The sequence below is a fragment of the Dreissena polymorpha genome, chromosome 15 (assembly GCF_020536995.1).
Source record: "Dreissena polymorpha isolate Duluth1 chromosome 15, UMN_Dpol_1.0, whole genome shotgun sequence".
Classification (NCBI taxonomy): Eukaryota; Metazoa; Mollusca; class Bivalvia; order Myida; family Dreissenidae; genus Dreissena; species Dreissena polymorpha.
Genome location: NC_068369.1, coordinates 63,777,147 through 63,803,262, shown reverse-complemented (window position 1 = coordinate 63,803,262; position 26,116 = coordinate 63,777,147). Strand labels below are relative to the sequence as shown.

The 26,116-nt window shown below is 37.0% G+C and overlaps 1 protein-coding gene across 3 annotated transcripts in view; it reads left to right on the top strand.

The window, feature by feature from the left end:
* LOC127861107 (attractin-like protein 1) overlaps nt 1-26,116 on the top strand; it is an 81,310-nt gene that overhangs the window by 18,344 nt on the left and 36,850 nt on the right. For all 3 annotated transcript variants that reach the window (XM_052399482.1, XM_052399481.1, XM_052399480.1), the window contains exons 2-13: nt 10,449-10,649; nt 11,487-11,615; nt 15,795-15,976; nt 17,477-17,636; nt 18,090-18,186; nt 18,843-19,059; nt 19,469-19,661; nt 20,264-20,418; nt 21,056-21,140; nt 23,570-23,649; nt 24,789-24,947; nt 25,368-25,483. In XM_052399482.1, coding sequence (XP_052255442.1) covers nt 10,449-10,649; nt 11,487-11,615; nt 15,795-15,976; nt 17,477-17,636; nt 18,090-18,186; nt 18,843-19,059; nt 19,469-19,661; nt 20,264-20,418; nt 21,056-21,140; nt 23,570-23,649; nt 24,789-24,947; nt 25,368-25,483 — 1,774 coding nt within the window. The remainder of the gene's footprint in view (nt 1-10,448; nt 10,650-11,486; nt 11,616-15,794; nt 15,977-17,476; nt 17,637-18,089; nt 18,187-18,842; nt 19,060-19,468; nt 19,662-20,263; nt 20,419-21,055; nt 21,141-23,569; nt 23,650-24,788; nt 24,948-25,367; nt 25,484-26,116) is intronic.

Here is a 26,116-nt window from a genome sequence, read left to right as displayed (position 1 = left end):
TTCTGCGTAATGACATTGTTTTCACGACCACGTGTTGTATTGTGTACATTTTATTTAGCAAAAAGTGTAACTAGGAAAGGCGCCGTACTGTCTTTTGTTCATTGTCAATTAATTCAATACACGTTAATTGGTCTCCGATATAATTGTTTTGCTTACAACGCAATTTGCATCAATTTCTAATTTACGTTTCGTCGAAAGTGGAATGCCAAAATCGGAAAGCGTACGTTGCGACATTCTAAACACGAATGATAAGTGGTACAAGTTCAATATTTTTGTAAAATTCATATCTGTGTTTGCCAATTAACATATTTTGAAAAGTTACAAACGGGTCATAATGTTCTTAATTGAACCAATGGTGCAGGCCTACTACTGTTACAACAATTAATAACTTTTGGCCAAACAGGGTCCAAGACGGGGTATCAACTTCTTTGCCGACATTCACACGTTATTGTAATCAAAACATCGTGACAATAAACAAGCACGTGCTCCAATTAAGCGCGGACTGCCTAACCGTGAACAGCAAACGTGTTAAGATTGTCGTCTGCTACAATTCATCAACACACATCTACTGTGAGCCTGCGCCAATTGTATTGGATAGGAGGCGGAGCGTTATTTTAATCGACAGCTTTAATATGAGCCTGCGCCAATTGTATTGGATAGGAGGCGGAGCGTTATTTTAATCGACAGCTTTAATTTGTCACGGGGTGCTATTTTCGGCGTATGGCCAATTTTCAGGAAGTACAGTGGACGTCATGGGGTTTTGTAATCGGCGTATGGAAACAATTATCGGGCGTAATATACGGCCGTACGCCGCTTAGTGCAAGCCCTGTATAAAATTAATTTTTATTAACTTAAAACTGTTTTGCATTAAATTGAAATCAAATCAATATTTTACAGATACAACTGGTGTTTTTTTTATATTTAATTACGCGTAAAAATAAATGTTTTGATATAACTGAATTATGCATGAAATGCACAATTTCCACGTGATAACATCGAGGTTTTCATCATTCTCCTAAGTAACTGTGCATGATTGTATCCGGACCGATTAGTGTTACAAAGCCACTGAAATTATCGATTTATATTGACACATGGTTATTCAAGCATGACGTATTCACAACCGCGCGAATCTTCGCTGATAATAGTCGGCTTAGAAGCTTGGTTAACAGGCAATTAAGATGTTATCAATAAGGTCGCGCACGGCGGAAAACAGGCGGCCGGCCTTTGAAAAGGGCAGCGTGGCGCTGATTTGCTTTGAAAGGGGCAGCGAGGCGCTTCAAAAAAGCGTCGTGGCGCCGCGCCACGCTAAAACGGCCTGGATAAAACACTAGATTAAGAAATTCAAGCGCCCCGGCCACGGATGGGTAAATGGCCTGCGGAAAGCACTGATTTGTTTTGTGAACAAATTATGTATTTTATGCACTACATGTTATGCATACTTGTAAGCTGTTTATTATTGTAGTGTATAAAATATGTTTCATAAGTTTATGCAACATCTAAAATATCCCACTGCAAATTGGTTATTTCATATTAATTTTTGGCAAACATGGTTGCCCTTATAAGTGAAGCTAGTGCATACAATTTATGCAATAAATCACAAAAATATTTTCAATAAAAGACAAATTGTAACTAGAAATGGCGCGACCACAAATCCCCTTATGATAAGAAACCGCATTCCAATTGCGATGAGGTTTATGTATTTAAAGCTTCCTTTTTCAGACCATTCATATACCTATACAATGCAGGAAAATGCTGATCAACTTTTTATGAAATACCTCATATATAGTTATTGTCTGTTTTTGAGAAACTAAAACAATGCTCTTTAAAGTTTAATGTAACATTTAAACAATCAAGGCCCATTTTCCCTGATTTTTGTTTGCTTCATTTCCCATTCAACTTTTATCCATTTGATTGCAGTGATATTATCAGATTCGAGGGAGAAAAATCCAAAACAAAATTTAAATAAATAAGCTTTTATTTCATTTGTATGCTCTTCGAAATTGCAACATCATGTGTCCATCCCAATTATAATTTTAATGGAATTGTTTGAAGTTAAATATACATGTAAATAAGCTAGGAATATCATCTTCATCATTAGTGACAAAACTTATTTGGTTTAGTAATATTTATATATTTGTATTGCTTTTTGGCATTTCTTTGTGCCTGTCAGAAAGATCACCAAATCACCTAACTATTATTGATATGTTATATAATATATAATGTTATATACTTAATATTTTGATAACAAGTTTCCATTGTGTTCTGTGAAATCACTGTTGATAATTAGTCAAATATTGATACTTTACATTGTATGTATCAATGTGTGAAAGTTCTATATAATGTATTATATTGTCTCGCATGTTAGTTACTCCATCTGTAACAATAGTTAGCGGTATTGTTGTCATGGAAATGCTATGATAGCCTGTAGCTACATGTAGATCATGTAATATATACGTCATGTGTTTTTACATTGTTATAAAATATGTTTGCACATGCGCACAGACCAGTGAATCGATAAGGGAAGTTTTGTTTTGTTTAGTAATGTTTTTTGTCTGCAAATATGGTTAAACATCAAGTTGTTATGAAGGTTTCCTGAAGTTGTATTAATGCAATATAGGTTTCCTGAAGTTGTTCATCTGACTCTCTGTCATGATTGTTGTGTATTAATTTTTTATATGACAGATTTTCCTTATTTACAAAGATGTTATTTCCATGCTGCATTATTTATGTGAGACAGATGGTTAGTTATTTTTACATTTGTGTGCATTGATTAATAACAATCTTCAAATACATGTAGTACAAAATGTCTCTGACGATTATAAAAATGCTGATATTTTCCACTTGGTTATAATGTAAATATAAAGTCATTCACAGAGTTACAGGCAAGATTAGTGAAATTACCATGAATGTGTGTCTCTCTGTCACAGTATTGCAATTGAAATTTTGTATAATGATCATGGTTTTGTTTGAAGCATTACAGTTATATTCATCCATCACATCACTTTTCACTTTGGTTTTGTTTGTCTTAAGTCAATAAGGAAATACTTGGAAATTAATGACAACTATGATTGTGTTATAACTTAATGGGAAACCTTTGGATTGTATGCCCTCTTCAAAACTAATTGTCCCTAATTACAGAGTTCTTAACATTTGTTATGTTTATGTGAACTCTTTAAACTTAAGTATAATTGACGGCAATCATTTGGATAATGTGGTTGTCGGATGTAGATACAGCTGACAGCATCAATTGGATGTTTTTTTCTATGCTAGACGTAGTGTGTGCCTATAATTATGAGGTTTATACCGGTAGTGTTAAAATTTGAATTGTCAATAAATAATTACAATACAGGTGTGATCAGGAGAAAGATCTGTGAAAAAGAGGGTGTTATAAAATTTATTTAATAGAGTCATATTAGTTATATATGTAGATAGTAGATATATGTAGATATATGTATAGGCAAGTATAGACAGTATCAGACTTAATATCTATACATGTATCTAGTTATTATGAAATTCAATGTTATAAGTGTTCTGTCATTATGTGGCCTTGTGCAGAAAGCCAGACCTTGAAGTCTAAGTTTTATTTTAAGCTCAGCTGTATTCGAAGAAAACCCAGGGTATTGTCATAGCCAGCTCGTCGTGTCGTGTCCGTCGTTGTGTCCTCCGTGTCGTGCTAAAACCTTAACATTTTGTCAAGGTTTTGAACATTGGCTCTAAAATCAAAGTGCTTCAACCTACAACTATGAAACTTCATATGTAGCTGCACCTAGATGAGTTCTACATGCCACACCCAGTTTTGGGTCACTAGGTCAAAGGTCAAGGTCACTGTGACCTCTAAAAAAAATAATTTGATAAGCTTTCATTAATTCAAAACTGCACCCGCAGCCGAGCGTGGCACCAGATTTTTGTTTCACTTTATGGTTGACTTATACACGCCTATGCAAGCCTCTTTAAAAAAAGCAGAGCTCCAGATAAGGGTCGTATTTTTGTAATTACGAATTATTTTCAAGTCCGTTACGTATTTATTTATATGTCTTGTCGTACCATTAAGAATTACAAAATCAAGTTACGAATATTATTTTTACATCGGTTCGTATCGATTTTTATTGAGTTCTTTTCGCGTATTAAAGATCTTTGAGGTGCTTAAATAGAATGGTTATCGGGTTTGTTTAAAAAAAAGCGCATTTTTTTCCAATGAAAGCGGAGTATACAGTCTATCTGTCAAAAACAATGGCAGCGTTCAGAGAGTGTCCTAAAAAACTGCAAAGCGTCCAAAACCACGCTTTTAACATATTGTACGCAAAGTGAGCCGAAGTTTAATGTTTAGAAAGACATTATAGAAAAGATCTTATACGATGGTGTATGTTCAGTTGCCAACACAGTCGGAAAAGCTAAACAAAAACGCAACACAACGGGTCCAAACTTAAACGCAAAAAAACATTGAACGAGTGGAAGGGACAAGTCCCGTGGCTAATCGTTGAAAAGATTGAAGGGGAGAAACGTATCTCACAATTCACAAGCAATTAAATTGAAACTTAGAATATTATCTGGCATCATGATGAATTGTACATGTGCAACACAGACCTTTTTTAATGCCCAATGATCCACATTTTCTAGAGTTATTTTGTTTCCTTTACAAATACATCTAGCCGACAAAGTTGTGTGGCGGTACATGTATAAGTCATGTTTGTAACAAAGCTGAATTTCTTTCTTTCGTTTGGGTTTTCCCCATTTTCAACAGTATTTGAGTCCAACAATGTGAATGTATCATGGTCATCAGTTAAAATTCTTGCATGTTTCCTGGGTTGGCTGGTTTACCCTTGTAATGATCACATGCTTATGCAAGTAACTGACAACTACCCTAATTATATCCCCATTACCATTGGTAATGGGGGCTATATAGGAGTCACTTTGTTGGTCGGTCGGTCTGTTGGTCTGTCCTGAAATTTCATCCTATCTTCACCAAACTTAGAAGTTGTATCTAAATGATGTCTGGGTCAAGTTTGAATATGGGTCATGCCAGGTCAAAAACTAGGTCACGGGGTCACTTAGTGTGTTTTAAACTGAAAGTTTGTCCAGACCATAACTATGTAATTTATGATTAGATTTTAAAATGACTTGGTTCATTTGTTCACCATCATGGGATGGTGTGTGGTGTGAAAAAAGTATGTCGATATCTCAAAGGCCAAGGTCACACTTGGAGTTCAAAGGACAAATGCTTGTCCGGGCCTTAACTGTGTCATTAATTGTGAGATTTTAAAATCATTCGGCAAATTTGTTCACCATCATTGGACAGTGTGTCGCGCGAAAGAATTACGTCGAAATCTCCAAGGTCAAGGTCACACTTTGAGTTCAACGATCATAAATGAGCTTGTCTGGGCCATAACTATGTCATTCATTGTAAGATTTAAAAGTCCTATAGCACATTTGTTCACCATCATTGGACGGTGTGTTGCGCGAAAGAATAACGTCAATATCTCCAAGGTCAAGGTTACACTTAAAGTTCAAAGGTCAAAAATGGCCATAATATGCTTGTCCGGGCCATTACTACATGTATGTTGTTCATAATGAGAATTTAAAAATATGTGGCATATTTGTTCACCATCATTTGACGGTGTGTTGCGCGAAAGAATAATGTTGATATCTCCAAGGTCAAGGTCACACTTTGAGTTCAAAGGTCAAAAATGGCCATAAATGATTTTGTTCTGGCCATAACTATGTTGTTCATTGTGAGATTTAAAAATCATTTGGCACATATGTTCACCATTATTGGACGAAGTGTCCCGCGAAAAAATTACCTCGATATCTCCAAGGTTAAGGACACACTTAGAGTTCAAAGGTCAAAAATGGCCATAAATGAGCTTTTCCAGGCCATAACTATTTCGTTCATTGTGAGATTTAAAATCATTTGGCACATTTGTTCACCATCTTTGGACGGTGTGTCGCGCGAAAGAATAAGGTTGATATCTCCAAGGTCAAGGTCACACTTTGAGTTCAAAGGTCAAAAATGGTCATAAATGAGCTTGTCCAGGCCATAACTATGTAGTTTTTTGTGAGATTTTCAAATTCTTTTGCCCTTTTGTTCACCATCATTGGACTGTGTATCGCGCAAAAGAATTACATCGATATCTCCAAGGTCAAGGTCACACTTAGTTCAAAGGTCAAAAATGGCAATGAATGATCTTGTATGGGCCATAACTAAGTCATTAATTGTGAAATTTTAAAATGACTGTACATTAATTTTGTTCACAGTCATTGGACGGCGTGTCATGTAGAATAATTCAAGAGTTCAAAGGTCAAAAGGCTGTAAATCACAAAATATTATTTTAAATGATAATGGCATAATAATTCTTTAAAATTCCCATAAATTAGATTCTCTTGTTTTGTGAAGACAGCATGCAAAATAGTCTGTGTCAATGCGGCACGTGGGGGTATACGTCCCGTCTGTGACAAAGCTCTAGTTGAATCAGAGGTAGGGGGAGAATGGTCATAGAAAGGATTTCATGACCAATCACCATTTGTAATTGTTAACTCTTTCAAGCTCAGAAGCAAAGTGGAAATGGCTATATGCAATCACCATTAAATCAGAACAGCCTGTGAGTAACTCACTGTTTGCTGGTCGTCAGTATCTGATGGTTGGTAATGAAGGCTGAAAAACTTAAATCTGTTAAAAAAAGGTCTTTACTTCAATAAGCTTTTCTAAGGAACTACAAATGTGTCAAAGTGCTTAACTGAGTGGTACAGCCTGAAGGGTTCATTTGCCTTTAAAAAATTGGGGGACTAGTCCCAGCCTCCTTAACCAGCCTCAGTGCTTGTCCTCATTTCAACCTCAAACTTGTGGTCTTTCTGCAGATAATGCTAAATCTTACATGCACCACTTGTAACCTGTCAGCATAAACAGCATCATACACATGTATGTCAAACACTTGTGTTAACATCAATAAACCTGTAAATATGAAACTTGTAACATTGTCACATGTTCGTTTTCTGCCCCATTATGTCTTATTTATGGCTGTGTTAAACATTAAATACTTGTTGAGAACGCCATAAACTTCTTGTTTAAACAGAGTGATTCAGCTGACGCTTTGTTTACTGTCCATTCTTCCTGGTGTGTTTAAATGTTTCATTTTCCCAGAGTATTGTCAACACTATTTTTTAGATTTCATTCCAAGATTTATAAAAAAAGTACATGTACACATGTAGTCCTTGAGACAATCGGAATAGGCTATTTAAACTTGTACATGTACATTACTAAACAAGATACTTTAATTTTGCATGAAGATATCTTTGTTTATTTTATGCTTTCCGGTGGTTTATAGAGAAATATCAGTAAAATAAAACTGATATTTCACTGTCAAACAGTGAAAAATATCAATATTTTCACTGTTCAACTGTGCAATTAAGTCAGTTTTTTGAAGAAATGACGCCATTATTCCAGCAAAATTCTCCAGTTAAACTCTTTTACAATGTAAATGGTGGAAAAAAAGCATAAAATAAAAGGAAAATTTGTTTGATTTGGTGGAATACCGATTTTAATTCACTCGTGATCATACAAAAATATATATTTTCACTCGTGGCTAAAAAATATTATTTGTATGATTATTGGTGAAATAAAATCAATATTTCATGGAATCCAACAAAGATCCTCTATTCATTTTGAATAAAATTCAGTGAAATATTGTTGTAAAGTTTGTTTCACACATCTTTTGGAATTGACTGGTCATGCAGCTTATGCAAATAGCGATGTTTTAATAATTGCATGTATTGGTGATTTAAATATCTAATGACTATTTGGCGTAATCTAGAAAAGTTATTATTTTTTATTGATAACAATTTATTCCAAACAAGTATTGAATGATCTAGACCTTTTTTATTGTGTTTGTGGAGCATTCTTTTGCCACTTAGTTTGTGAAAAAATCAGTCTAAAAGTTTTTAAAATTGTGAAAAATGAGTCGTGAACTGTTTAAGATTGTGAGAAAATTAGTCACAAACTTGTTAAAATAGTGAACATTCGAGTCACCAACTTCTCAAAATGTGTGTCACAAACCTCTCAGAATTGTGAAAAACAGGCATTCGCTAAGAGGGAATATAAAACATGTGGTTCCCAGGCCAGAACAACTCCCATGGGACTGTCACTTGTTGTCCTGGTCATATTCCAATGCTGCTTTAAAAATAACTAAATTTCTGTGCCTTAATTTAGAAATGAGCATCTTCTAGTGCAGCTCTAGCAGCTGATTGAAACAATTCAACAGTTCTTGCAGAGCTAGTTGTAACTTATACATGTATACAGATTACTGATGTTCAAGTTCCTAGTTCAGTTTAAGAGTTACTAGTTATGAATGACATTAAAGCATTTAATGGTGCTTTCGATAATTGTTGATGACAAGTCTTCTACTCATACTTCTTGTGTTTTTGTGGTTGTTTGATAACTGTATATAACTGTTTATATGTGTGTATTATATAAACACATCATAACATCGGACATTAAAAAGGAACCCATACATGCAGTTTATTGTTGTGTCTTTATGAACCAGATAGTAACATGCTCATGATATGCTTTTGTGATCACCTTTTGTCAGTCCTTCGCAGTCCATCATTCACATTTGCAACATTGCCTTATCTTCATGAAACTTTGTCAAAACATTTGTCCCAATGATATCTTGGCAGAGTTTGAAACTGGGTCATGTAGGAACAAAATCTAGGTCACTAGTTCAAATTAAAGAAAATCTGGTGAACAATCAACAAGCCACATTTATTGCTCAATCTTAATAAATCTTTGTTTGAAATTTTTCTTATCATAACTCAGATGAGATAAAAGGTGGATAGCATGGGGTAATAAACAGGTCAATAGGTTAAATTTAAGAAAAAAATTGAGAACATCGTAGAGGTCATATTTATGGCCAAATTTATGAAACCCTAATTTCATTGTCATTATGATTTAATTTTTATTCGGCGTAAGCTGTATTAAGCCAGCTTTTCACCCTGACTTGACCTTTGTAAGTGTCCAATAATATTCAAATAAAATTTCCCGCGGCTAAGTACGAATGAATACACTTCATTTATTCCATTGGCTGATTTGAGTATAACACCAGAACATTGGAAACATATCCGCGTCTTTCTAACACTGTTTTACTGCATGAAACAATTGTATCTCTTATGAAAAGTCTCAATAGATAGAACAGTTTTACAATCAATTTTCGACATAAATACAGTTTGTGCGTTCACCTTTTATTTTCAGAGAATTACCAGCGCAAAAGCGTTTATACTAAAGGCTATATTCTCATATTTAGTACTTACTTGCATTGCATTTCAACCCGCGAGGTTTCGGGTCAATTCGCGGCCAGTGTGTGAAAGTCAGAGTTTATATACAGTTCATCGCCGGAGTTCGTAGAAGGGGTTGCGATCTTTTCATTGAAGGAAAAAATTGGAATCTATGCTATTTTTGTCTGATGGAGTAAATAGTTTGTTCAGTCGCTTTGTCGATATATCAATATTTTAGGCACAGCTGTTGCCTTGTGTACAGTTGGCGTAAACAAGCCGTCGTTTCAGCAGCAGAATTGTTACCTAACTTTAATGCATTGCATTCCAATCCGCAAGGTATCAAGGTCAGTTTGCGGTCAGTTGCAGAAATCTTTATATAAACGCCGTCTCGTAAACTTTGTGCACTTGAAGTCTGTTTTGATCAGAAAGATACTAAATAAAGATATTCGGCGATATTATTGTGGTATGTCAATCATCGATTTTTAATATGTTTTCAACATTTGCATGATAAGGACCAATTTTGATAAAATTAATTAGAAATATTTATCCATTTAGACCAGTTTATTAAGCATGAGCACAACAATTCACTATACTATAATTATGCAATTAAATAAGATTCGAGTATTGCCGGCTGACCTATATGCACTCGTTTATTTTCATGTTTCTTGTGTTTTTCTATTCTGTAAATATAGATATCTGAGTAATAATATCACATAAAGCAAAATAAGCCACGAAATCTGGCACAACACCCCGTAATTGATTTGCTTGTGATGTAGCTAAGAACTGCGCAGAAAAAAGGCATCCGCTACTTTTTATCTCATAGAGATATCTTTTGATCGTTCATAAACATCGACCACAATCAACGCCGTATATCTTTTTTAAAGATATTTCTTGTTATTATTATATCTATTTTTATTATTGTTATAATTATAATTATATGAGATGATATTCATGTTGGTAATGAACTATTAATGTGCGTTTAAAGACAAATTGATAAAACAATACCTCGGACATGCAAATATTAGATATTTCATGCTGGTTTTTTTCACCTGTAGGGTTTAGTAAGGACATGGGGAAAAAATACCACAGTTGGTAATGTTTTCTATTTTTAATTTTTACATTGTAGGGCTATGTTTCGAGTATTGCCACTTCCAATAAAATTCACACATGCGTTTCTATATTTACAGACTCACCAACCAAAGTGGAATTATAACGGATGGGTCTGGTAACTACACGACGGATAACAAGTGCATGTGGCTGGTGGTGCCCAATCCCCCTGGAGGTCCCATACGCCTGGCCACTCACCAGTTTGCCACTGAATGTGGTTGGGACCACCTCTATATCTTTGATGGGGACTCAGTGTTTGCCCCACTCATAGCCTCTTACAGGTAAGATGAAAATTAGTCTGGTTCTGGGAAAACTGGGCTCTATGCAGTCCGCACAGGCTAACCAGGGACAAAACTTTCCGCCAAAAGTGGATTTTTGTTTTGGAAGAGACGTCCATGAAACAAAGAGTTCTGCAAGAGCAGTAAGTGTCCTCCCTGATCAGTAATTTGTCTGTGCATAAATAACCATGAATAACATACAACCGGATGCTTTTAGATGTGCAGATGATGTAACATCTGAATGCAGGGTTTATTTACACTACTGATAAATGTAGTATGTAAATATCCAGTCTTGGTACAGTGGAGTACGAATGAAATCAGTGAACTGCGTATTTACCACTTAGTTTGTTTGATTAGCCAGTTAAGAAAATATAATATGGTATGAATCATAAATTTTATGACTGTCATTCTGGGTAAATCGTAAAAAGTAATTACCTTAAAAAGAAAGCTATGCGGATGCATCTGTACAATATTTATATGATGATGATTATGATTATGATAATAATGATGATGATGATGATGATGATGATGATGATGATGATGATGATGATGATGATGATGATGATGATGATGATGATGATGATGATGATGATGATGATTATTATTATTATGATTATTATTATGATGATTATGATTATAATTATTATGATTATTACCAGTATGATTATGATAATTATGATGATGATGTTTATTATGATGATTATAATAATGATTATTATGTCATCACAGCTTCTTATGATGATAATGATGAAGATGACAGTGACATTTATTGCTATTATTTCTACCTTGCTGCTGGTGATGTATTGATGTAATCCAACTGCTGGTTGATTGTATCTCCAGTGGGCTGGTACAGCAGGAGTTGAACACCAGCACGGCAGTGGGAGAGATAGTTGCCTGGTCAGGCAAGGCCTATATCTACTTCTACAGTGATGCTGCATACAACATGACAGGTTTCCACCTCAAATACAGGTAATAGAAATGGGAAGATCTTAACATAGAAGAACAGACCTTATACATTAAATTTTGCACCACAAACAGGAATTTCAGTAGATTTTGAAAAGGAGGAGTCAAAATGACCCAAGGTCTCAAAATTATACTGGGTCAAAATAAAAATTATTATGTTTAAAATACTGAAGTAATTTGAAATGTTCCTAAATATATGTTTAAGGATTTGTTATAGCTTATTTATCATAATAATGAATAAAGCATTTTCATAAAAACTTTTATTATTTCCATTAAAGATCATTTCCAGTCCTTTTTATGCCCCCCTTCGAAGAAGAGGGGGTATATTGTTTGCACATGTCGGTCGGTCGGTTCGTCCGTCGGTCCGTCCACCGAATGGTTTCCGCATGATAACTCAAGAACGCTTACGCCTAGGATCATGAAACTTCATAGGTACATTGACCATAATTTGCAGATGACCACTATTGATTTTCAGGTCACTAGGTCAAAGGTCAAGGTCATGGTGACTAGAACCAGTAAAATGGTTTCTGGATGATAACTCAAGAAAGCTTACGCCTAGGATCATGAAACTTCATAGGTACATTGATCATGACTCGCAGATGACCCCTATTGATTTTCAGGTCACTAGGTCAAAGGTCAAGGTCACAGTGACTCAGTACAGAAAAATGGTTTCCGGATAATAACTCAAGAATGCTTACGCCTAGGATCATGAAACTTCATAGGTACATTGATCATGACAGGCAGATGACCCCTATTGATTTTCAGGTCACTAGGTCAAAGGTCAAGGTCACGGTGACTGGAACCAGTAAAATGGTTTCCGGATGAGAACTCAAGAACGCTTACGCCTAGGATCATGAAACTTCATAGGTACATTGATCATGACTCGCAGATGACCCCTATTGATTTTCAGGTCACTAGGTCAAAGGTCAAGGTCACGGTGACTCGAACCAGTTAAATGGTTTCCTGATGATAACTCAAGAACGCTTTGCCTAGGATCATGAAACTTCATAGGTACATTGATCATGACTCGCAGATGACCCCTATTGATTTTCAGGTCACTAGGTCAAAGGTCAAGGGCACGGTGACTTGACACAGCAAAATAGTTTCCGGATGATAACTCAAGAAAGCTTACGCCTAGGATCATGAAACTTCATAGGTACATTAATCATGACTCGCAGATGACCCCTATTGATTTTCAGGTCACTAGGTCAAAAGTCAAGGTCACAGTGACAAAAAACGTATTCACACAATGGCTGCCACTACAACTGACAGCCCATATGGGGGGCATGCATGTTTTACAAACAGCCCTTGTTTCAAGTTGGATTGTGGAAAACAATAGTGTCAAAATGATGGCAAGGCTTATTTTTGCTGTAGTCAAAATGATAAAAGTTGAACTTGCTTACATCAAAATGCAGGATTGTGCTTCAACTGAAATCACTAACAAAAACCCTGCCGTTTTCAAAGCTTTTACTTTCGCTTCCCTCCCCCACATTAATCAATCTGTTCAGTGGCAAAGAAATAAAATCTATGGCCTTCACTTTTTCTGAATTATATTCTATATGCTGGCTTGTTAGCCTACCAGCAAAGCTTGCAGTCATATCAACTTAAAGAACTTGGAACAAAATCCTTTAGCAAAAATATTTACTATGGTCAATAAGTTAGACATTTGTGTCAAAGGGACATATTTGATGCTTTTTATGTCCCCCACTATAGTAGTGGGGGACATATTGTTTTTGCCCTGTCTGTTGGTCTGTTGGTTGGTCTGTTGGTTGGTTGGTTGGTTTGCGCCAACTTTAACATTTGCAATAACTTTTGCAATATTGAAGATAGGAACTTGATATTTGGCATGCATATGTATCTCATGGAGCTGCACATTTTGAGTGGTGAAAGGTCAAGGTCATCCTTCAAGGTCAAAGGTCAAATATATGGGTCAAAATCGCTCATTTAATGTACACTTTTGCAGTATTTCAATATTCAAGATAGCAACTTGATATTTGGCATGCATGTGTATCTCATGGAGCTGCACAATTTGAGTGGTGAAAAGTCAAGGTCAAGGTCATCCTTCAAGGTCAGATGTCAAATATATGTGGCCAAAATCGCTCATTTTATGAGTATTTTTGCAATATTGAAGATAGCAATTTGATATTTGGCATGCATGTGTATCTCATGGAGCTGCACATTTTGAGTGGTGAAAGGTCAAGGTCAAGGTCATCCTTCAAGGTCAAATATATGGGTCAAAATTGCTCATGTAATGTCACTTCTGCAATATTGAAGCTAGCAATTTTATATTTGAAATGCATGTGTATCTCATGGAGCTGCACATTTTGAGTGGTAAAGGGTCAAGGTCATCCTACAAGGTCAAACGTCATATAGGGGGACATTGTGTTTCACAAACACATCTTGTTGATTTATAGTTTTGTTACACCTCGGTTTTCAAATAAGAGCTGCCTCCTTGGAAAACTGGGCCCTTATATGCATGTCATGATGTGTGTAAAGTATCATCCCAGATTATCTTGTACAGTCCACACTGGCTAATAATGGACAACACTTACTGCTTTTATGGTATTTTCTGTTTAAAGAAAGTCTCATCTTATCAAAATTCAAGTCTTTGAGAAAATTGTTGACACTGATAAGCCTCTGCAACTGCACTGGCTAATCTGAGACAACACCTGACACACATGCATTAGGCTCAGACACCTGACACACATGCATTAGGCTCAGACACTTGACGCTCATGCATTAGGCTCAGACACCTGACACACATGCATTAGGCTCAGACACCTGACACACATGCATTAGGCTCAGACACTTGACACACATGCATTAGGCTCAGACACTTGATGCTCATGCATAAGACTCAGACACTTGATGCTCATGCATTAGGCTCAGACACTTGACACACATGCATTAGGCTCAGACACTTGACACACATGCATAAGGCTCAGACACTTGACACACATGCATTAGGCTCAGACACCTGACACACATGCATTAGGCTCAGACACCTGACACACATGCATTAGGCTCAGACACTTGACACACATGCATTAGGCTCAGACACTTGACACACATGCATTAGGCTCAGACACTTGATGCTCATGCATAAGACTCAGACACTTGATGCTCATGCATTTGGCTCAGACACTTGACACACATGCATTAGGCTCAGACACTTGATGCACATGCATTAGGCTCAGACACTTGATGCACATGCATTAGGCTCAGACACCTGACACACATGCATTAGGCTCAGACACTTGATGCACATGCATTAGGCTCAGACACCTGACACACATGCATTAGGCTCAGACACTTGACACACATGCATTAGGCTCAGACACTTGATGCTCATGCATAAGACTCAGACACTTGATGCTCATGCATTAGGCTCAGACACTTGACACACATGCATTAGGCTCAGACACTTGACACACATGCATAAGGCTCAGACACTTGATGCACATGCATTAGGCTCAGACACTTGATGCACATGCATTAGGCTCAGACACCTGACACACATGCATTAGGCTCAGACACTTGACACACATGCATTAGGCTCAGACACTTGATGCTCATGCATAAGACTCAGACACTTGATGCTCATGCATTTGGCTCAGACACTTGACACACATGCATTAGGCTCAGTATTCACAGAATGAGACTTATAATTACCTGGTACTGGTACACAGTATCCAAAACTATTACCTGTTTTTAGTCCCCTACCGGTGAAACCGGAGGGGGACTTATGGTTTGCGCTCTGTGGGTCTGTAAGTCTGTCACACTTTTCTGGATCCTGTGATAACTTTAAAATTTCTTCATTATTTTTCATGAAACTTGAAATATGGACAGATGGCAATATGGAGATTATGCAAGTCATTTCATTTTGTTCCTACATCAAGAATTCTGGTTGCTATGGCAACAAAGAGACTAGAAATATTGCTGAAAATGGTGGATCCTGCAATAACTGTAAAAGTTCTTCATATTTTTTCATGAAACTTGAAACAAGGACAGACAGCAATATGGAGATTATGCACGTCATTTCATTTTGTTCCTACATCAAAAATTCTGATTGCTATGGTAACAAATAAACTACAATTATTGCTGAAAATGGTGGATCCTGCGTAGGTAGGGGACTTTTATTGCTTGGCAATAGTCTTGTTCAACCTGTAACTGTCTGTGTCACAGGCTAGCGGTATGCCCCAGGAATTGTTCAGGTAATGGCCAGTGCAATACGACCTCCATGAGCTGTGAGTGTGATACTGGCTTCACAGGAGAGGCCTGCGACATGCCGAAATGTCCAAACAATTGCTCACTGAATGGACTGTGTACATCAGAAGGATATTGCAACTGTTATGATGGTTTTAAAGGTATGTTATCTTACAAGTTCACAGTTTGTTTTGCACCTTTTAGTGAGAATTGCACTTTATAATGATGTACTTATGATATAATTTATAAATTTATAGAAGCTGCATAGATATTCTGTAGCCATATACTTGCTTTCTGACAAAGATTATTAATTTTATCGGGTATTTTATAAATACTTACCTTATTTTTAATAAAATAATGTCTTTTCATCCTTTCAGTTCCTCCAAATGAACGCTAGCATTTGAATACATAATACACATAATATACATAATTCATGTAATTGTTCAATCAATCTTTTTATGCCCCCAGTAGGGTGGCATATAGCAGTTGAACTATTTCAGTCCGTCTGTCAGTCCGTCAGTCTGTGCGTCCGTCCGAAAACTCGAACATTGGCCATAATTTTTGCAATATTGAAGATAGCAACTTGATACTTGGCATGCATGTGTATCTGATGAAGCTTCACATTTTGAGTGGTGAAAGGTCAAGGTCATCAGCTTTAAAAGGGAGATAATTTCTAAACCTGCCAAATGATATATTGAAATTTTATTTCAAAGCGGTGCAAAAGGGGGCATTGTGTTCAGGTAACAGTGCACATTAAGGTCTCATTGGCCACTGTGCACTGGTATATTTGGATCTAAATTATATCTTTGGCGAATACCCGGGAAGCCGGGGTAAATTTGACCTACTTTGGCTCAAAATTATTTTTTTTCCCCTGAAAGGTCACAGGGGCAGGTCGGACCATAAAGACTTCGTGAAGAGGCCGGTAGGACCTGAAAATAAACTCTGATACACACACGGGCATTGTGTTTCTGACAAACACATCTCTTGTTTGCTGTTATTTTCATCCATTTTGTAGGTTAGAACACCCCTGCCCCTTGATTTGTTATTGAAAGCTTTTAGATTAGCACAGAAAGTCCTAACTTCCAAATCTTGAATATTGGCATTTAAGCTTCATCTAAAGGCAATTCAGTTAAATTAAAAAACTATCAGCTTAATTCTTGAACTGACTCTATCAAAACATGTAATACATTAAGGTTCAAATATTGTTTATATTGAACTTCACCTTTAGTATCACCCAATGTTGTCAGGAGCTACCCTTTTGGCTAATGAGACTACAACACCTTGCATTATGATATAGTAGACAGTGAAGCTTTTGACCAGACTTTGCCATTGCAATGTAGGCCACATATGGCATAAGATCGATTATTGCATGAAACGGCTCATTTAACTCTTTACCACTTATCAGCCAAGTGACAATGTGCAAAAAGCATAAAACCAGAACAGCCTACGAGTAACTGGCAGTCTGTTCAGGTTTTAGGCTGTTTGCTGCTCATCAGTTCAAGGGTTGGAACTAAAACCTTGACAACCTGGATCTAGTAAGAAATGCCTTTAATTGAATTTAACTTTCTAAGGGACTACAAATACGTCAAAATACATATCTAAGTGGTAAAGGGTTAACAATCTGTGGTAACAGTGTGTAAAATGTGTTGATGACTTGCCAGGTTCAGACTGCAGTATAGCTGCCAGTTCGGAGTACTGGATCCGTCATGTTACGCGCACGCCGCCCCAGGGTCGTGCCTCGGCCGCCAGCGTGGTGGTAGGAGACGAGCTTGTGATCAGCGGCGGATACGCTTTCGGAGAGGCTGTCCACTTCTTAGTGGCGTGAGTGTTAGAGGATTGTTTTTAGTGGAATAAAAAAAACTGCTGAAAGTGTATATAATATAAACATAGGGAAAATCTAGCTGCCAGATTTGGAAGATTTTCAATTTAAGTTTCATCACAAGGTCATTATTTAAAGCAAGAAAACAAAAGAACATAAAAGCACATGTGGACAAAAATGGGTTCACAGCCATAAAACAGTTAATTTATGGCCCCAGTAAATGAAATTTTCTAAAGGATGAATAGATTCAGTCTGTATTTACATTAGTTAAAAAAATCAAACATTGAACTAAATGTAATAACAAAGCATTTCCATTATAGTGGGTATATGACACGCAATTCCACTTAAATATTTGTCTCAACAGCATTGCTAATGAAGTTTAATCTTTGTATGAAAATAATGAGTTTAAGTGTTAATCTTATAACAGACTCATTCTTACTTCTCTGTTCTTACAGATATAACATTACCTCTCATGAATGGAGAACATTATCATTATCACTGCCCCAAGACATCCCCAAGTACCTGTATGGCCATTGCATGGTTCACTATGAGGTAAGAACTGTTCCTCGATCATATAAGCCTTGTTCTGGGAAAACAGAGCTTAAAGCAAGTGTGTAAAGTGTAATTCCAGGTTAGCCTGTGCAGCCTGCAGGGGCTTATCTGGGACGACACTTTCCACTTTTATGGCATGTTTTGTTTAAAGAAAGTTGATTATAGAAAATCCAGTTAAGGCGGAAGTGTGGCCTGCACAGGCTGATATTTGACGACACTTTACACACATGCATTAAGGCCAGTTTTCAAAGAAAAAGGCTTTACTCATTGTATTGTGCAAGGTATATTACTAGTACCTTTTAAATATGTCTTTATAAAACGGTCTGAAGCGGTATCATTATATCAAATATTTTATTGTATTGATTTCTTTGCTTCATCAATACTTTCTTGTCTTTTATTAGATATTGACTATTTGATTAACTCTTTCAGTGCTGGAACCAAATTTTGAAGGCCTTTGCAAACAGTTTGGATCTAGATGAGACACCACAGAATGTGGCGTCTCATCAGGATCCAAACTGTTTGCTATTCTGATAGTATCATTTGAAAAAAAATCAAAGAGAATGCTAATTTTAGAAATTCAGCAGACGACATTTTAGCAGACGACAAATTTCCCAGCATACAAAGGGTTAATCTCCTTCCTAATGTGATATTTCCAGAAAAAGATCTATATATTTGGTGGTGTATCCCAAAGGCAAATTGAGATGTTACTGTGGACATACGATGTCACTCTTAAAACGTGGTCTTCGTCTGACTACAATGTTAGCAGGGCAGTAGCGGGTCACTCCTGCGTACTGGTGGGCTCCAAAATGTACATCATTTTTGGTCATAGTCCTGTCTATGGCTACATGAACAGGGTTCACGTCATGGATTTAGGTAGGTAGCAAGCCTTTGTAAAGAGAAATATAATATTTTAGTAAGTATTGTCTTTTATTATTTAAGTGAAAATACGGTCTAAATTTTATCATCTCTTTTTTAAGGAAAATTTGCAAAATACAAAAAATTCTATTTAAAAGATTTTTTACTAGTAAACTTTTTAGTCATTTTGATATATGAAATGTTATGCCGACCAAGTATGTTTTGGAAAATTACTTAATTGCTTAACATGTATACCTTGTAATGAGAAACTTAAAAGTTGGGAAGGACTTCCCTTGTTGTAGACTAATCATTCTTTTAATTTGCATATGATTGAAAAGGCAATACAGATACTAATACTTGAAAGGGAGGTAACAAAACTCTTAAATTTTTTTTTTACCCTCCTTATATTTATCTCCCCTGATTTCAGCCTCCTCAGATCGTAGTCTGGTTACAGTGGCCACGACTGGTGCCCAGGTCAAGGGTGGGTATGGAGCCAGCAGCGTGTACAATGCCCACCTGGGCCAGATATTTGTGTACGGCGGCTACATCTCGGGCGACTCCACCACTCAGTACTCTCTGACAGACAAATTGCTCTCTTTCAACCCTTTGACAAGCGTTTGGTAGGTGGTCTCAAGACATATTGTATTTTACTTTCATCCCAACTGCTGTCTTCAAATCCTTCCACAGGCAATTGGTAGGTGGTATCAATGAATATTTCATTTGACCTTTGCTCTGGAAAAACCGGGCAAATGCAGATTAGCCTGTGCAGAACCCACAGGCTTATCAGGGACAACATATTCCCGGTATACTGAATTTTTTCTAAGAAGAGACCTCTTTTAAATATTGATTTCCAAGAAATAAACACATATAAAAACACAAAGTTAATCCAATGTAACAGAGAACATGATTGCTCATGTGCACCCTTCTTACGCTCAGAAGCAAAGTAAAATTGCTATATGCAAACAGCATGAAACCAGGTTAGCCTGTGAGTAATTCGCAGTTTGTTCAGGTTTTATGCTGTTTGCTGCTTATCAGTATCTTTAATTTGGATATTTATGCCTTTAACACTTTAAGATTTTCTAAGGCACTACATATATGTCATTATGTATTTCTGAGTGGGAAAGATTTAATACCAGTGCTTGGTAATGACCTTGAAAGATTCGAAAATAAACTTTTATGCCAAGACAGTTAAAAATAAAAGAAATAAATCATTTATTTTTAGGAGGATCCATGCTGGCAGTGGTTCACCCCGCTATCTCCACTCAGCCGTGTTTCTAGGGGAGATAATGCTTGTGTTTGGCGGGAACACTCACAATGATACCTCCATCAGCTATGGAGCCAAGTGTTACTCACCAGACTTTCTGGCATATGACCCCAGTAAGTGGCTGGAAAGGGGCAGTATGACCCCAGTAAGTGGCTGGAAAGGGGCAGTATGACCCCAGTAAGTGGCTGGAAAGGGGCAGTATGACCCCAGTAAGTGGCTGGAAAGGGGCAGTATGACCCCAGTAAGTGGCTGGAAAGGGGCAGTATGACCCCAGTAAGTGGCTGGAAAGGGGCAGTATGACCCCAGTATGTGGCTGGAAAGGGGCAGTATGACCCCAGTAAGTGGCTGGAAAGGGGTAGTATGACCCCAGTAAGTGGCTGGAAAGGGGCAGACAAGTTGAAATGGTGGACTGACTAAACTGTGAGAACAAAATTAAAAAAAAAAACTTGCTTATTACTGGGAATAGAGCATACTTTTTAATTTGCCTGATATGGATAAGTGAGAGTTTTAAGATTGCCTGAAAAAGACATTCTTCTCTTTTAATTACACATCTTAATTTACTTTATTAACCATATAGATTCTCAATTCTGTTTTTAAGAATTTGTGTGAAAATACAAATAGCCATTTGTAACTATATGAATGATCAATTTCTAATTAATATACTGTTCACAGTTTCAATTCTTATTTAACAAACTGCACTTGATATTGATGATATCTTTGTTTACCATTTGCATATATTGTTTTTGTCAGAATGCAATTCATGGAAGTACCTGACAACAGTGGATTTGTTACCAAATGCTGTGAGATATGGCCATGTTGCACAGGCTTATACTGAGTAAGTTGGCATACGGTTAGAACTTTAAAATGGGCTGTGCTCTGTAAAAAAAAGGGCTTTAATGCATGTGCGCAAAGTGTTGTCCAAGATAAGCCTTTGCAGTCCGTACAGGCTAATCAGGGACAACATTTTATACAGGCTCATCAGGGACAACACTTTATACAGGCTCATCAGGGACGACACTTTGTACAGGCTCATCAGGGACGACACTTTATACAGGCTCATCAGGGACAACACTTTATACAGGCTCATCAGGGACGACACTTTATACAGGCTCATCAGGGACAACACTTTATACAGGCTCATCAGGGACGACACTTTATACAGGCTCATCAGGGACGACACTTTATACAGGCTCATCAGGGACGACACTTTATACAGGCTAATAAGGAACGACACTTTATACAGGCTAATAAGGGACGACACTTTATACAGGCTCATCAGGGACGACACTTTATACAGGCTCATCAGGGACGACACTTTATACAGGCTCATCAGGGACGACACTTTATACAGGCTCATCAGGGACGACACTTTATACAGGCTCATCAGGGACGACACTTTATACAGGCTTATCAGGGACGACACTTTATACAGGCTAATCAGGGACGACACTTTATACAGGCTAATAAGGGACGACATTTTATACAGGCTAATAAGGGACGACACTTTATACAGGCTCATCAGGGACGACACTTTATACAGGCTAATAAGGGAAACACTTTATACAGGCTAATAAGGGATGACACTTTATACAGGCTCATCATGGACGACACTTTATACAGGCTAATAAGGGACGACATTTTATACAGGCTCATCAGGGACGACACTTTATACAGGCTAATAAGGGACGACACTTTATACAGGCTAATAAGGGAGGACACTTTATACAGGCTCATCAGGGAGGACACTTTATACAGGCTTATAAGGGACGACACTTTATACAGGCTCATCAGGGACGACACTTTATACAGGCTCATCAGGGACAACCTTTTATACAGGCTAATAAGGGACGACACTTTATACAGGCTAATAAGGGACTACACTTTATACAGGCTCATCAGGGACGACACTTTATACAGGCTCATCATGGACTACACTTGTACAGGCTAATAAGGGACGACACTTTATACAGGCTAATCAGGGATGACACTTTATACAAGCTAATAAGGGACAACACTTTATACAGGCTCATCAGGGACGACACTTTATACAGGCTAATAAGGGACGACACTTTATACAGGCTAATAAGGGACGACACTTTATACAGGCTAATCAGGGATGACACTTTATACAAGCTAATAAGGGACGACTCTTTATGCTTTTATGGTATTTTTCATTTACAGAAAGTCTCTTCTTAGCAAAAATCCAGTTAAAGCAGAAAGTGAAGTCCCTGATTAGCCAGTGTGGAGTGCACAGGCTAATCTGGGACGAGACTCTACGCACATGCATTAAACCCCATTTTCACAGAGCACAGCCCAAATATGTTTATTTGTCTATATTTTTAAGTCAGTTTTAGGAGGTTTATCATCCTGTTATGCGCATCTGGTTTTCCAAAATCAGTTGACAATATTTTCCTCCCTTCTGACTTCACTTTTGCAAACCTGTATTAAATATTCTGTCCTAGTTGAAAATCTACATATGAAATGTGATAACCTAAAATGCAAACATATGAAATACTGTGCTGACCAATTGCAAACACGTATTTAATGTGCTGAACTAATTGCAAATCTGTATGAAATGTGCTGACCTAATTGAAAACCTGTATGAAATTTGCTGACCTAATTGCAAACGTGTATGAAAGATGCTGACCTAATTGGAAACCTGTATGAAATAAGCTGACCTAATTGCAAACCTGTATGAAATGTGCTGACCTAATTGCAGACGTGTATGAAATATGCTGACCAAATTGCAATGCTGTATGAATATATTAACCTAATTGAAAAATTGTATGAATATGTTGAACTTATTGCAAACCTGTATGAAATGTGCTGACCTAATTGCACACATGTATTGTGAAGTGTACCGACCAAATTGCAAACCTGTATATAATGTGCCAAACCTGATTTTAAACCTATAAAACATGTTGTACCAACAAAAGTGCAAACCTGTATATAATGTGCCAAACCTGATTGAAAACTTGTGTAAAACCTGAATGAAAACCTGTATAACATGGTATGCCAATCTAATTGCAAATGTATGTGCAAACTTATAATAGTGCAACGTTATGCTTGCAAAACAGTTTAAAGTGTGCAGATCTACTTGAAAACCTAAATGAAATGTTGGGCAAACCTAGTTGCCAACTCTAATGAGGTGGAGTACCAAAATAATTGCAAATCTATTTAGAAATATTATGCTGACCTTATTTCAAATTTGTATTATTTGTTTTGCCATCCTAAAACCTGTATGTTTACCTTCCTGTATTTCAGTTCTACAGGAGAGAACAAAATGTTGGTGTTTGGAGGCTTTGATGGGGTCATGCGGAACGATGTAATGGAGTACCACCCAGGTATGGTGTTATCTTAGGGTCTTGTCCTAATAACCTCTATTTACCTGGATTTAAAATCTCTTTGGTGTAAACTTGTTCAGAAGTATTTTTAGTTCAAAGGGTTTGTATTAAAGGTCCTATTTACCTGATTATTTGTCATATAGACTGCGGTCGTTTGCGAGTACATATTGCCCCCTTGGTGCAAAAAGGTAACATGTGACATTGAAATAAGAAGGCACATGGTACAGTTTTATGATATGACTGAAAAACTACATTTTTAAACAAATACACTGAATGCATATATCAATATCTCACCTCCTACAAATATGACCTTATCTGATTGGCTTAGAGCGGTCACGTGCCCTTGATGTATTATCCATACACCCCAGTAATGTCCATACACCCCGAGTTATCAAGTAGTCGATTGAGATATAATGGTTACACAGTAACTGATGGTGTATGGGATACACACCTTCAGTACTTTTATACCATACTCGCTCTCTTATGGCATGAAATAACTGAGGGTGTATACACCATCAGTTACTAACAGAGTAACTAACAATGCTCAGATATTTAATTAGTATGTCTCTGTTATGGTATGGTTAATTGCATATTTATTGTGATGATGTTTGATTCAAATGCAATTCGCTACATGTACTGTTTTTGAATAATTATTATTAGACATTATAAGTGTGCTTCATTGTTCAAAAGCATTCTCCATCAGCTGGTTTATATCATCTTCATTAACACGTATCATACATTTTAATGTACAGATAAAAATGACTGCTTGTTAATCCCTAAGCTTGGAAACTAATCCCTTTTTGTCCTTATTTTACCAAATGGTGTAAATTGCCTACCTTTTAAAACTCAAACTCAAATCAGGGACAACACTTTCTGCTATTATTGTATCTTTTGTTGGAACGGAGTCTCTTCTAAGTTTTAGGGGAAAATTGTTGTTCTCAATTAGCCTGTGAAGCCTGCATAGGCTTAACTGGGAAAACACTACTTACATGCATTAAGCCTTATGTACCCAGTGGGCGGCACATATAAAGCATTTTGCTAACTTGAGCCTTTCCGTCATCCTGTGTCGATGCTCTATGGTACAGCCAGTCTTACTTGTGCTGTTTATACTGACAAGATCTGTGCACATGCTTGTTTAGCGGACTGTACTCCAACCAATAGTACCCAGTGTGTTCCTGACATGCCTGGCCGTGTCTGTGTGTGCGCGTGGAACGAAACTGAATTTGCTGATAAGAAGGACCGAGAGACCATATTGAGGGGAACTAATTATCGTGAGGGACTGTGCGTACCAAACAAAGGTATGTAACAGTGAAGGTGTCTCCAGTGACTCTTCTAGCTCATTTATTGCATTGTCATGTTTTATAGCAATAATTAGGAGATTGCTATTTTCATGGCATATGCAGTAACACCCTTTTACTTTTTCTGATCTAAATTGTAAATTTGAGATTATTCCATTGATGTATCTGAATTTCTTAATTAAACGTTATTTTTTTTATGTAAGTAAGCCTTATAAACACATTTTCAGGTCTGCTAGAATGTTTACCATTGTGATAGCTCAGGAAAATACAACCATTGTCATAGCTAAGGAAATACAACCATTGTCATAGCTAAGGAAATACAACCATTGTCACATCTAATGCTAATCTGCGACGACACTTAGTGCATATTCATTAAGCCTGGTTTTCTCAGAGCACCGTACAAATGTACATTTGTTGCAGGCGCTGAAGAGTTCTGCTTTCACAATCGCGGTTCCTGTGGGTCGTGCCTATCATCTGAGTACGGATGCAAGTGGTGCTCCAATAACTGTACTACAATATGTTCCGCTGATTCTCAGGTACGGCTAGAATATGAATGGATTTAGTTAACCCTCTACCCCTTAGATACACGTTTTGACGTGTTTAAGTCCCTTACAATAATCAAATTAATTACAGACTTTTTCTGCAAGATTCAAGTTTTAAATGCTTCATTTCCAACCTTAAAATACTGATGAGCAGCAAACAGCATTAAACCTGAGCAGACTGCAAGTTACTCGCAGGCTGTTCTGGTTTTATGCTGGTTGAATATAGCCATTCCACTTTGGGTCTGAGCAGAAAAGGGTTAAAAGCTATTTATTTTAGCTCAATGGAATTGAAAGACTAAGGCTTATGAAGACACTGTTTAGTGCATGTTGTTCCAGTATTTGGTGTCTTTATTATCCCCGCCAAAATATTTTTCGGAGGGGATATAGTAATTGGTCCCATCCGTCTGTCGGTCTGTGCGTCCGTCCTTTTGTCTGAAACTTTGTCCAGAGCATAACTCCAAATCAATTAAATGGTTTTACTTGATTATATGGCAGCTAGGAGAAGTGCAGTGACCAAGAACCATAACTCTATCTACCTTTGTTTTTGAATTATCTCCCTTTATATAATTTCAAAGTAAATTTTTGTCCGGAGCATAACTCTAAATCTACTGAAGGGATTTTCTTAAA